This window comes from Lissotriton vulgaris, chromosome 2_1 (assembly GCF_964263255.1).
Source record: "Lissotriton vulgaris chromosome 2_1, aLisVul1.2, whole genome shotgun sequence".
Classification (NCBI taxonomy): Eukaryota; Metazoa; Chordata; class Amphibia; order Caudata; family Salamandridae; genus Lissotriton; species Lissotriton vulgaris.
In genome coordinates, this window is record NC_141687.1 from 1,749,490,026 (window position 1) to 1,749,503,745 (window position 13,720).

At 44.6% G+C, this 13,720-nt stretch overlaps 1 protein-coding gene across 1 annotated transcript in view; it reads right to left on the reverse strand.

The window, feature by feature from the left end:
- Nucleotides 1-628: 628 nt before the first annotated feature.
- The window catches only part of EPS8L2 (EPS8 signaling adaptor L2), a 391,990-nt gene continuing 378,898 nt past the window's right edge, over nucleotides 629-13,720 (reverse strand). Inside the window, exons 20-21 of the mRNA XM_086957771.1 lie at nucleotides 9,470-9,602; nucleotides 629-8,288 (exon numbers count right to left, since the gene is read on the reverse strand). Coding sequence (XP_086813897.1) covers nucleotides 8,217-8,288; nucleotides 9,470-9,602 — 205 coding nt within the window. The 3' untranslated portion in view covers nucleotides 629-8,216. The remainder of the gene's footprint in view (nucleotides 8,289-9,469; nucleotides 9,603-13,720) is intronic.

A 13,720-nucleotide genomic window follows, 5' to 3' on the forward strand; every position in this document is an offset into this window, starting at 1 on the left:
GCAAGGATAAGGCTTGTATTCAAGGGCTATAATATATTGGTTGAACATTACGCTTGTAGTTGGAGAGACCTGTGGAACCCAATGTAAATACACTTAAATGTGTAGCAAAAAGTTGGAGTGGTGTACCCACAGTCTGGTGTGTGGACATTGTAATATGTGTAAATGCATCGACAAGATACAGACTGATCGTCAGGAAATTGTCTTTGCTCCTTCCCAACTCAGATGTATGAGTAGGTGATGTGGAAAATTAAACTAAGTTAGTATAAATCTTAGATCACTAGGGTGGTCTTTGTAATAAATGCAGAGCATCATAAAGGTTTGACTGGCTGTCTTCTACCTTGACACTTTGAGGCCAGCTGCAGTATGTTAAGAATTCAGATCGCTTGATCCCTAATCCAGTGGGAAAGCAACAACACCTACACTAGAGTGTAGGACAAAAGTGTGGTATCTGGATAGACACACATTAATCCAGGGAGCAAGAAAGGGGTTACATTAACTACAGAGTATTACTTTTAGTTAAATATGGCCACTCCTTAATACAATTACTGAGCAGAAGTAAAGATTTTGATATCAGTCATCACATAGTTTCAAACATTTAACTTGTAAAAAAGGAAAGGCAAGCCATAAATAATGTGTATAACTTAGCTTTAATAGATTTTACACCCAATCGTCTCATATATCCTTACAAGGTGCCATTATCTCATTGTACATAACATTTAAATTCTCAGACATTACAAATATATTAGACAAATAAGCAGCCAGTTAAATCTTGAAATTGAGAAAGAAAAAAAAATTCATGAGAATTCGGAAACTGGAGAGCACCCTGTGATGGGATTCAGTGACTGCGAAATGGGTTTCAGGGAAAGTAACTCCAAAATGGAGGATTGAACAATTACCACCAAATCAGTGGCCCCAAAGTCTGTGGAATTAAGGCAAACTATGGAGAGTTGTGCTTAGGTTTAATGTCCAGCCGTGTGCGTGATGAAGAAATTGTTTGTGCAAGCTGGAAGCACCACAAAGTCCTCATCTGCTCTCAAGCTCCATGGATAAAACATAGTTAACTGATACCTTCCTACAGTTTCCTCTTCTGCAAATAAACCAAACTCAAATATTAGTCAGGAAAAGAGTTCTGAGATAACTACATAGTGCCAGCAGACTACATTCCCTGGTCTGGGCTTTCATTCAGGAAACCAATGCTTTCTGGAAAATGTTGACTTGGCCTGATTGAATAAAACCATTGGACTAAAATTATTGTTAGCAATTGATTATTGTAAAGCCAATGATTGGGAAAGTGGTGTGCCATTAATACAAAGCCGTATCAGTCTACCAGCAAACATATTCTCTTTCTTCCATGGATGTGGTGGCTATTATTAATTCCATATGTTTCTTTTTTTCTTAATCACCAAGTCTAATAAGATGTCAGTATGATTAATTTTCCTGTCTTGGACAGTGCTTAGAAGCAGTAAAAACTATTTATGAAGTGCTACCTATAAAACCAATTGCTAATGTAACCCGAAAAGCAGCAACAAACAGCCACCCAGACTGCCTCTCATTGTGGAATGTGACTACTATGGTGAAAAGAATGGTCAGTTTAACTAAAATCATGCACTGATAGTGGCAAAAATATATTTAAATTTCTCACCTATTGTGAGTTTGTTGACAGGCCGTAGGACAGCAAACTGTCTGCCGGGCAGTGTAATGCCTAGAACATAAAACTGGCTGAATAAGGCCATTGCATACTTGTGATCTGTGCATTTTACAATTCCAACAGATTTCCGACTCTGGTTGGATATGGTCCAAAAGATGTTGACTTGTCACTGACTCTCCTCTCTCCACCTTCGAAAGGCACCTCCATTTTAGAAATACCTTGATTTTCCAATAAACATATTATGTTTGGCTACTACTGTAAAGTGTTGACACCGTCAACAACAGGCACGGAGCTCAAGGTGTGTTGAAGAAGAGGGCATCTTCTAATGAAAAGTGAGATAAAATGCATCCCAGTCCTAATTTGTGAAACAATCTTCTCCACAAAGACTCCTAACCTGTTATTTGAGCTCCAAAAAGCTGCAGAAATTGGAGGGTACAAAGGAGAGCGCATGCTCCCTTTGCAGCAGAGTTGTGAGTCTTGCTGTTCTTCTCCTCTCAAGAGCATGCACCAGCAAGCACAGTGCCCCACCCAAGCAAGATGTTCCAGAATGTGTTGGTTCCCAACTTAGCCTACTCTCAGAAGGTGTTTTACAACAGACTATTGCTTGCTGCCAACCCTCCTGCTATTGGATTTTTCAAAAAATTATCACTTATAGTCAGAAAGAATACAGAGACAATTTTTCAAGGTGTGGGAGGGATGTTTAAGAGGAACAAATACCTTAAAGCATTATTATTTCTAGGTCCAAGGATCAGGAATGACCCTACCAAAAATTTGGACAGTACACTTTTGAAAACGAGTGGAGGGCTGGTGTTCCTAAGATAAGGTACCGCAGCAACCTTTAGGCACTGTCAAATTGCAGCAGATGGGCCAAATAATACCTTACATAGTAGTGAGCTTATGGACCAGAGACACCAAACATCAGCACACGGACCCTGAAAGTGTGTTTCTTAAAACTGTAACTGGACAAAAAAAGGAAGACTTTTTGGGATTAAGATGCTCAATAGAAGTCGCTGAGGTACTTGAAATCTCCATAGCAGCAGTTTGAACATGGATGGGAATAAATGAATGAACTTGGATGGGAATCTTGACGTAAGAAGTTCTGTGGACAGAGTTTGGATTAGAATGGCTCTGCCTGAGGAAGATATGCATTCAAAGGCAGAGTTTGTACAGAGGCCACGTGGTCCTGCCACAAAAAGGAAATTCATTTCTGGGTAGAGTTTGAAGACAGAAGATGTTTGTTAATAGGTAGAGTTTAAAAACGCAAACACTGACCCATTCATTCATATTCTTGGGTACGCAGGCCCCCTCCCCCAAGAAGAAAATTAATTAATTGACAATGTTTTAATGGAGCAGCCTGACCCAGGAAGAGGATGTATTTATGGACCAAGACTAAACCAGGGAGGAAGGTGTTATTCAGGAAATGAAAGAATTAGTGGGCAAATGTGAACTTAGACCACGAAGACCCAGGAACTGCACACAATTACCGCACATGCTCAGTTGAATCTCTGTCCGCCAGTTGGCAGTGAGATAATATTCTACTGAATGCGATATCCAAACCTGTGACCAACGGTCAGACAGAAACCTGCAGAGGATCCATTCGTCCACTGAGCCATGAGCCCTGGATGTTAACACTGCATGAATTTGATCAGACACTGCGTAAACATAACCTACAACAATATGAGGGGCACAACGTGCCCATACTTTTTTAATTTAAGAAAAATAATCCCCCAACTTTTTGTGAAAACACAACCAACCCTGAGAGTTGAAATGCTTCAGCTGTGAAACCGAGGAAGGGGCAGACAGCTAAACAAACCTTCTTGCCCGGGTGCCTGCTGCCTGAAAGAAATGTAAATGTGGAAACTGGCTAACCTACAAAAGGGTAAAGGGTGCTTGAAAAATGGTATTGGCGTTAATTGATGGAATCACTTGAAGCTTCCTGATAACACAGAGTTGTTCTTTTTGAGTCGTATTGCAAGGAAGTTACCGGATGAGCTGTGTGTGCTTTTAAAGAACAGTTCTAAAAAAAAATGCAGTATATACAGTCTGTGTATTGCTACAATCTATATTTTGGAATTACCTTTTTAACTTAACACTTATAAGCATTTTGTAGCAGCCTATCTTATACTGTGTGTAATGCAAGTTAAAAAAAATAATGACTTGCATATTCACTGTGCTTTCTGTCACAGACTGGGACCTCGTAGCACTAAACATACACAAGTCTCTATTCCCCAGTGCATAAACCAAGATTTAATTCTGTGGCTCTCTGGATACAGACATGGAATTCTGCAGTGCATTAAGTAACAGAGGATTCATAAAGTACAAAAGTACATTTCCCACTGATTATCTTAACCTGCATTTTTTTTCATTTACGCTGTGCCTTATTTGTATATGTAGTTACCTGAAGACGAAAGACTGAAAAAAGTTACAGAATGTTTAGTTTTTTAGCCATGCTTCGACACCGCCCCTAAGGTCACTCACCCGATACCCTGTGCACATAGCATCACAGTTCCCAAACCTTTTTAATGCACTTCGACCACTGTCGACAACTTTCCTATTTCTGCCCTCATCACTAACATCTAGAAATCTTTTTAAAGCACAGGGGCGTTTCTGGGCTGCATCATCCCCATCTGTGTGAGAGCAGTACTCAGAGTTGTGCATAGAAAAAGAAAATGCTGTATGTTGGCCTTGCATAGTCCAAGTAGATAAGCCGAGTGGTGACTCTAAAGCAATGTGTGGTAAAGCCAGTCACATGACAGCCGGGGGAGTGTTGGGAACTGCTGTCCCAAGGACACCTCAGACCAGTCAACACATGTGGCAAGGCTAGCCCCACATTTCAGAGTATTACGTAATGCAGTCGGTTGCACAAGTCTGGGCGTGTTAGGGTTTTGCTGCAGCAACAGAAAGGAACATAAAGCTGTTCTCACTATCCACCAGGCCAGCTAGGATTGAGTTCTGAATGAAAGTCTTTTACATTTTAACTTGTGACTGAACTGCTCCAGCTCTTTTCCCAAATTAGAGAGGACATCCTCTCGAAAGTTCCCACATAAAACATAATGCCAGGGCTTTAAGTGGGCTGGGTCTTGCCGGTGCTTAGCATCAGCACTTCTAAAAAGCAGGTGCTGAGACGAGATGAAACGAAATCTTACCTCTGCAGCATTACCACTGCTTAAAGCCTTTGATATAACTTCAAATAGACTCGTTTTAGTTCGTTCACAGTCCCATCATTCCAGAACTGAAGCATTATCAGTATTATATACAACGAAGCCATAGTTGTTGCTAATTTATCTTACACAACTAACAACCATTGGCAAAGCCAATAGCCCTAACTTGTAGGTGTAATGTTACTTGTTGTATTATATACCTGGATACAATAACAGGAGCTGCAAAATACCAGTTGGGTGGCACACTATCCTAAGCACAGATTTTTAGCTATGTGCCCTTAAGCCACGCCCTTAATTAGATTGGCCACGCCTCTTAGAGAGTCCCCCCAGTTTTTTCATCTCATTTAACGACCTGTATAACCCTAGATATATTCAGTAAGAAAGATTTTGCCAATGAACCACAGAGCGAGCAGTAGGAGTTCTTGGTGGCTCCTAATAAATGAGGATGGCAGGGTGCAGTGGCCAGTGGCCAGATGTTGACCACCCTACAGGTACATACCACGATGCCACTGGAAGCCCGAGTTATTCAAAAGGAGGGGAATGTCGGCAATAAGCCAGTCACGTGCCAGTCGTACCCGACATGTTTGCCCGATTAGCCTGCCAACCACGTGTTGTCTGAAGGCCAGACTATGCTAGGTACAGGCTCATTTTGGCAACCGCTCCTTTAACTAACAAGTACCCTTGCATTTTGAACCCCTTATGTTCTGTTCTTTGACAGTGGGTCTCCAGTACAGTGACCTTAGTAAGTCTATATGCAGGTGGCTGTGGGCAAGGCCTGGATTGGAGTTGGGCTCTATCGCCTCTTGCTAGCTTGCGGCCTACTTTTGTATGGATCATGGTGATTTGATTAAGGAATTGTGACTTTGAAAACTGGTGGAGAGGGATAGAGGCAGCGATCCGAACGTGGACAGGGCATTTAGGGCTGTTTAGTCTTTTAGTGCAGCCCTGTCGAATTTTCCCAAGCCCACGCGAGATGTGCTCCTCCAACCAGGTTTTTTATTTGAATTCTGGGACTCGTAGTCTTGAGTACTCCATTATAAAACAGAACCACAAGTCCTATAATTCAAAGGAATCATCTAGACTTAGAGAAGCACATCAACCCTGGACCTAGGAAGCTAGTGCTCCAGAGAGCTGAGTAATGGGTATACTGAGCCAAGGACTCCCAAGTTAGTTCACAGCTCTAGTGCAAAGTGGACAGTGCCAGCTGGCACGGTGGGTGTTATATCTTTCATAAAGTGCCTGGATTGAAAACTTGAATGACTACGAATAGCTCTGCATGAGAGCCACATAAGTGTGCATTCTGCATAAGTTGCTGTAGCAGCTGTAGGGCAGGGCATGCTTTGCTTTGCATTACTTCATCATCCTTCTCGCTGCCAATTATGCCTTAAAATGGTGCCACCTGTGAGATGTATGGTTTCTTTCATGTGAGGCTTTGGGGCCTTTGGACAGGTTTGAGTGCACCACGTGCCAGCTTGATATCCTGGGGTCATGTTAACTTCAAGCCGTGCAGGCAAGTTCTGATGCTACACGTAGGCTGGTCTCCCATAAGAGCTTGTCAGACACTTTGGCTGCTTGTACCATGCACACAGAACAAAGCTGCAAAGCGCAGTCAGCCTCTGAGAGTTCAGCCACCACCCTTCTCCCACAGAGCACAACAAAAAGCGCATTCACCTCACGATTAGACAAACATTCCACACCCAAGGCCTTATTCATCTCAGAAGTTCGCTTCAGTTGCGCAGTGGAGGGGAAACGGGGGGTGTGTGAGGGGACGATACGTTAGGGCATGGGTCTGAATGTACACAGAAAGGGGGCTTTGGCAACCGTGCCTTGACTAAAGGGGTCAGATGATTGTCAGTCACATCTGGGCAATTATCCATGGAGCATATTCTCTCTAGGTCTGGGCAACTGGTGTGAAGTGACTCTCATAGCTGTCGAATAAGGATTTTAGCACTGGAAATATATGTACCATAGTGGACTGAGTGGTGAAATAGGGTCCTTTGTGGTGCTGCCTGTGGTAGGAGGCCTGAATCCTCCCTCATGCACCTCATTTCCTTCTAGGAGTCCTAGCCACAACTCATCGCTGTGGAGAGGTCTTGATGTTCTTCTCTAGGCAGCGTATATCACTGTCTATCAAGCCCAGGCTCTTCCAAAATGTCAGTCTGAAACCGCACTAGGCAATAAATGGAACAACTGCTCACAGCAAGCACACCCTGCCTGCTCATGCTTGCGGTAACAGTACTGCTGCATACTTGTCTCTCCCGCATCCAGGATTGTTGATCATTATAAGGTTGTTCATACTGCAACCACTACTAGGCTTCAAATGTCCTAAAGGCAGAAAATGCAGGACACAATCCAGTGCAAACATGTAAGTTGCCTCCCCTTACTGTATCAGAATCAATCATCCTTGCTAAGCACAAATCAGCTGTTACCATTTGTTAATGTTACCCCACCCCGAAAACGTTCCAGGTCCTGTTGTGGAGTAAGAATAAGAAATGTGCAGAGGTTTCTCACGCTACTACCCTGTTGACAGGGACATATATCACCAGAGACCACAAATCAGGACACAGCATGGCCCCAGTTCAACCCAGCAATGGTTTATACAGAAGCTTCCTGCAAAGCATGAGTGCTGTACCTGCCCCTCCACTAGTCGGCTCTGTGGCAGTTATGTTGCCTTTCTAAAATGGCTGTCCATATTTGATCTTCCTGCTGCAGGTCACTTGCATGCCACAGAGTTGGCATGCGCGAGTCCTAGGTGGCCCCACAAGCAGCTTTCTTCCTCAGACCATGACTTACTGGGAGGTTCAGGCAGGGGGGAGAAGGAATGGTTTAAGAAAGAATAGGAAACGTGGAGAGCTTTTAACATTTCCCTTATATTCTTCAAGGCCACAATACCCACCACTGAAGTTTTCTATAGCAATGAATTGAAAAAGACTGAGCGCAGGTCCTGTCTTCCCTTCTGCTTGCACACATCATGCATATACGACAAGGCCTGCAGGAACTGCCAGCGCTTCAGCAGGCACCACTTCTCATTGCGTCCAAGCATCTTAAACGTTTCACTGATGTACGCTGGACTTTTGCAGAACTCCAACCCTCTCATTCTCCAGCTGAAACGGCACAGGCCTGCAATCTCTGTATAAAATATATATAAAAATAATACTTCCATGCAATGCTAAAACCTATCTCCTGATGCCGTGTCTTCCAAGGAAGGAGCGGTTCCTTCCGGATAAACAAGTTTTTAAGATGTACAGACACTTTGATGGCAATAGATGGGGGCGTTAAGGACCGCAGTATCTTTCCCACTCTTTCTCCATTCTTGAAAGGTTGATGTTTCTTCTTCGTTTTGTATGTGTTTTTGCTTTTGTTTTTCTTGCCATAGTACTGTTCGTGTGCACCTCTTCCAAATGTCCTTAGAATTCAGATTCGACTTTCTCCTGGCGGCGCTTCATGATCTCCTGGAGCTCTGATTCTCCTTGACTTTTCTGAAAGAAAAGAAAACAGGCAAAAGTCACTATTGAGCACTAAGAGTCATGACAGCAGACTCTGCACTTCACAGTCATACAAAAAGTGGACAGAACAGGTTGTTCCTATGGGGTGTTGACTGCCCTTCACTGAAGCTGTCCTGCTCAATCATGTGGACCATTCAGTAGCGTTTCGTAAAAAAAACCTCAGCTCATCTCCCACTCCTATCTAACAGGACAAGGAGAGTCATACAGAGTGATAAACTATGGTAGGTGAGTCTGATTCCCTCATTAAGAGCAGTCCAGAGTTAATGCACTTGATAAAATCCTCCTCCGCTCAGTGGGAATTTATCAGGTGCAATAAGTATCACCCAAGTACAAGTTTTTAGGGACTACCAAGCAGATTTTGGTGCCTACTTCACCAAAATCTGCATGTTCAATTAAATAAAGTGCATTTTGCCCGATAAATATTGGAAGGTTAGACCTGCTGATGTATCCAAAACTCTTAATTGTAGTATGTGCAGTACCAAGAGTTACCACATATATCACGACTAACCGTGTCGTTCATAATAAGGGCTTAGTCTGTTCCTCAAATCCTGCAACCCAGCTCCCTGTTGCCCACAATCCATTCTCAACCTCAACTCAAAAGTGTGTTCTTGTTTCCTGACGATGTTCACCTTCAGGTGGTAAATATCTTTTCATTTCCAATAGCTTAAGATTCATTTGAAGTTTTGGCTCACTCTAAATCAGGTTTTTTTTTGTGTGGAAGCAGTGAACACAGATCCCACTTCATGCAGAATTGTAGCAGAGCTTTTATATTACACTTTCGGGAGAGACACTGAAGAAGGCCATTTCAGTTCTATGGTCTACATCTCAACACTTCATATCATTCTTTCCTAATAAAACTATCACTATTAAAACAAAGCAGAATTGCTTCAAACGAATGCATTTTATAAATTACTTTCTCAAAAGTAAAATGTTAATATTAGAATGAAGTTGAGAACAGTACTTGTCATATGGATTTATTTATTCTTCTCCTCTATGAGGAAATCAATTTATTTGCCAAAAAATGCCATATTAGATTTTGAGTTGAGAACTTGAACATCAATAAATAATTTCATCATGTATAACCAAGAATGTATAACTTAACCATGTTGCCACTAGAACTGCCTCTCATTAGCAATAGGTCTGATCGGATTTACCTCTAGCTGGGATTTCTGCACCGTAATCTGGCTGTAGACACGGGATCCCTCTTCTCCACACACTTTCTTTAGCTCGTCCTTGTTCAGGGAAAAAATCTGGGCCCCGGTCAGAATCCCGAGTTGGTTTACAATCCTGTAGCCGATGCAGAAGGAAAAATCAAGACATGGTCAGGAACAGTTTTAGACATACTCTTGGTACAGCAGCAAGGTGAGGGTGAATGGTCTAGCTACAAAAGATGGCTAAATGAAACATGGCCACTGCAGAAGCCTGCTGCTGTCGGCTAATCATATGCGCAAGTGCTAATTTCCACAAATTGTGAAACAAAATAAGTAGAGTTAATTAACTTCGGAAAATGATGTGTCTCAAGAGATAAACATCGGCTTTCTTACCAGAAATTAAATCAAATAGGGTGCCTACTTTACATTTTAAGAAGATAACAAAAGCAATGCAATCGACTATGGATTAAGCCATTAGACATCTGAGTTTTTTTGTGCAGTAGGAATCTACTCTGGTCCTCAACATGGTAGTTAGGACTGCCAGTATGTCTGGAATTAGTACACAAATAATAACAAGCATTTACAATGCAATGGTTTTGCCTTTGTTAAAGTTAGAGCTATTGGCAATTTTTATTAGGTTTTTTTTTAACATAAATAAATGGCATTGTCATTTACAATAGCAACTTCAACCAATCATCTAACCCATCTGAACACCCAGCCACTGATCCATCCGCTCATCTATCTACGCATGCACTTGCCAATCTCTTCATTCACCCACCCAGCTGCCCACTTGTCCATTCTGGTACCCACTCATCTATCAAAGCAGGCGCCCGCCGACCTCATCATACATCCGCTCCCTCGTCCCTCCCTCCAGCTGCCCACTTACTCATCCATCCACTCATCCTTCCACCTATTCGTCCATCCGCTCACACATCCATCCGCCCACTCATCAATCTGCTCATCCTTCCACCCGCTCATCCATCCTCTCACTCATCCATATGCTCATCCTTCCACCCACCCATCCGCCCGCTCATCCTTCCACCTACTCATCCATCCACTCATCCTTCCACCTACTCATCCATCTATCTACCCACTCATCCATCCGCTCATCCATCCGCCCACTCATCCATCCGCCCACTCATCCATCCGCCCACTCATCCAAGTTTACCAACAATCAGCTCTCAAGCCCCAAAAGTAAAGCACCAGGTAGTGTTGCGCTACAGGCGCACGTGCCTTGAAAGAACACACTGAACTTATGTCACCGTACAATTCTCACTACCACATATTCTTAGGAGATATAGCAAACGACAAAGGAGGAAAACGTGCATCTCTGGAACATTGGAAGCAAAATATGGGTGTTCTCTATTAAAACATGTGCAGATCCTTAGATTCCTGTGTTAAAACTGCAGGAGTCTACAAGAGGTGGAGTCAGCGCTTAATTTGTAAAAAAAAAAAGTCCTACCTGTTCCTGAGTAGCCAGCGGGCTGCTGTCTGGCGAGCAGCGCCCTGGGCTCAGCTGCCCGGTTCATTTTCCCATCATGTATTATTTGTGCGTCTGCGAAGAGCTGAGTGAAAAGCTGCTAGTGGGGAAACGTTGGGGGCGTGTTTATGAGGACATCGCCGGCCTCTCTCAGCCACTGACCACCGTGTCGCCAGCCCCCTGGGGATCTGGTAAACTAGTGAGGCACCAGCAGGGGCTCTCCAGCAGAGCCTTGCTGTGTGTTGAAGGGGTTAACTTGTGTGTGTGGTCCCGAGGTAGCCATACATTATATGCGCGTGCTGGTGTGAAAACAGTGCCGATCACCATAAACCCACCTTACCCACCCCAAGCACGGATGTACCAGCACGGGCTCTCCGCCCAAGCCTCCCTGTGTACTGAAGGGGTTAACTGCTACTCTAAGGGTCCCGTGATGCCGTCTTTTGCAGCAATGCTCACTATTAAGCACGGACCATCTTATCACCAGAGCTCCTGGGACTCTGATGAACTATTTCTGCACCAGCTGCAGTTTTCCCCGCCCATCCGCGACGTGCACTGTCATAAGGGCTGGGGTATGTCCGTGGACACATTGGAGGCGTGTTTGTGTGGGGCTAGCGTCGACCACCATAAAGCACTAATCAGCCTTGTAGCCGGCTGCCTCCAGAGTGTGGGGTGAGCTATTGATGGTGGAGTGATGCTGTGCTGCTGTCAGATAGGGATAGGGAGACGGCAGTGCACGGCACACGTGTGTAGAAATGGATGGGGTGTTTGTGTGGATACGAGTGCCCTAGAAACAGAGGTGGTGAAAACAAGAGCTCCGCTCTTGCGTTGCACCTGCCTCGCTCTAGTGTGCAGGGGGTAGCTGCTGCGCAGGGTTTAGCTGCTACGCTAACGCCAGATGGGCGCTAGTTGTGCTCTGTGGACTTGTGTGGAAGCACAGGTGGGGGAAACGAGTGCTCGGTCTAGCGTTGCACCTGTCTCGCTCTTCTGTACAGGGGTGAGCTGCTGTGTTAATGGCACCAGGGCGCTAATAGTACTGTGCAGACTAGTGTGTAGTGTGGAAACAGAGGTGGAAACTCGTGCCCCGGCTGTGCGCAGCACCTGCTGCCTCGCTCTGCTGCGCAGTGCATGGGTTAGCTTCTGTGCAGGTTGTAGTTGCTGGCTGAAGGGGCCAGTGCTCCAGTGGCGCCCCGCAGACTTATGTGGGAACACAGGTAGTGAGATCGAATGCTCGGCCTTGTGCCCCTCCTGCTTAGCTCTGCTGTGCAGGGGTCAGCTGCTGTGATCAGGGGGTCAGGTCGTGCTCCCGCAGACGTGCTTTGAAATACCGGAGGAGGGTTTGTGTGCCGAAGGACTGACGTCCATTACAAGCCACTGACCACTTACCGCCACCCTTGCAGTATTCTAGTGATCTAGTGTTGCACCTACCTGTTGTGCCACCGAAGGGGTTAACTATTATCAAAGAGGAGGGGACGGGGGAAGGGCGCGAGCTGTTCACTGCAGCACTGAACATAAAATCCAGCTCTGGGGATCACCCCAGGTGCACCTCAAACGACAGAAGGAGCGAGCTTAGGCAGGGTGACTTATCAGTGTTTGCGACCGGAGCCCGGCACGCTTCTGGCGTCTGCAGACGGGGGCAGGGTGGATGCCGTGTGTTTTATCCCACGAAGCAGAGCGTCTTCCGACGACTCGGGGCTTAAAGCAACAGTGCGTGAGAGTATCAAATATGGACATGTGCATCGTGGATACTGCGCCTCTGTTACGACCGGCCTTGCTTCTGGTAAGCAGCACTATGAGCACAACCTGCTGCTTACGCGCTCCTGCAGGTCTTCCTCTTTCGTCCTGCTGCGCCACAGAGGTCCTGGCCTTTGGTGTATTCGTAATGGTTTTAAATATTAATTGAGAAACATTGCGGCCCTTGTGATGACAACACTATTGGCAACCTAAGAGGAAATGAATTTGTCTCGTGAACCCTTTATAAGGATAGTTATTTTATTACAGAACATTATCAGCTATTACATCCAACACAAGAAGTTTTTGCACAGAGCTCTTCCCAAATTCGCACGTTTGAAGGTGGAGTCATGCGTGATGCACACAACGGCTTCGTCAAAAAGGATTTGCTCAGGGTCAAACATTGGTAAACGAAGGAAGCCGGGATTAATCTCGGATTTTTCAATTTCACGCTGCAATTCAGCCAACTGCCATTTATAGCGTGGTTTCAAGTCAGTGGAAAAAACAATTATTTTTTTTAATGAAAAACGTGGTTTAATCAGCAGTATTTAGAGATCACTTCTTAAACATTATTACGCGCCAAAAAGCGTAATAGTAAGTAGCATGAAAGGGTCTCCTTCACTTTTAAACAATATTGGGCACACAGCTCATTGATGGAATTGCGTTGTATTAATTTCTGAACCAGAAAACACGATTAGCAGCGAATCCAGCCGCACTACAAACGCAGCCTGAACTAGATTTCGCGACGTATTCCATTTCAAACATTAAAGTGTTTCCGCACATGCCAATGCTGAATCCATCCAAAGGGGGCATGTTTAGCAGGGACTACTACATGTTACGAGGGTGCACCTCTTCCCGTCGGGCCACCTCGTCTCAAGTCATTCTTTCCAGGCCAGAGGCCAAAGCGAGCTAAAACTACACATCCCAGAATGCACCACAATGATAAAGAAAACCAAGGCCTGGATACTGGTTGAACTGCCCTTCCGGGCATGGAATTACACGCCAATCGTACAACTGTAAGAGTCAGTAAATATACGCGAGAGTTT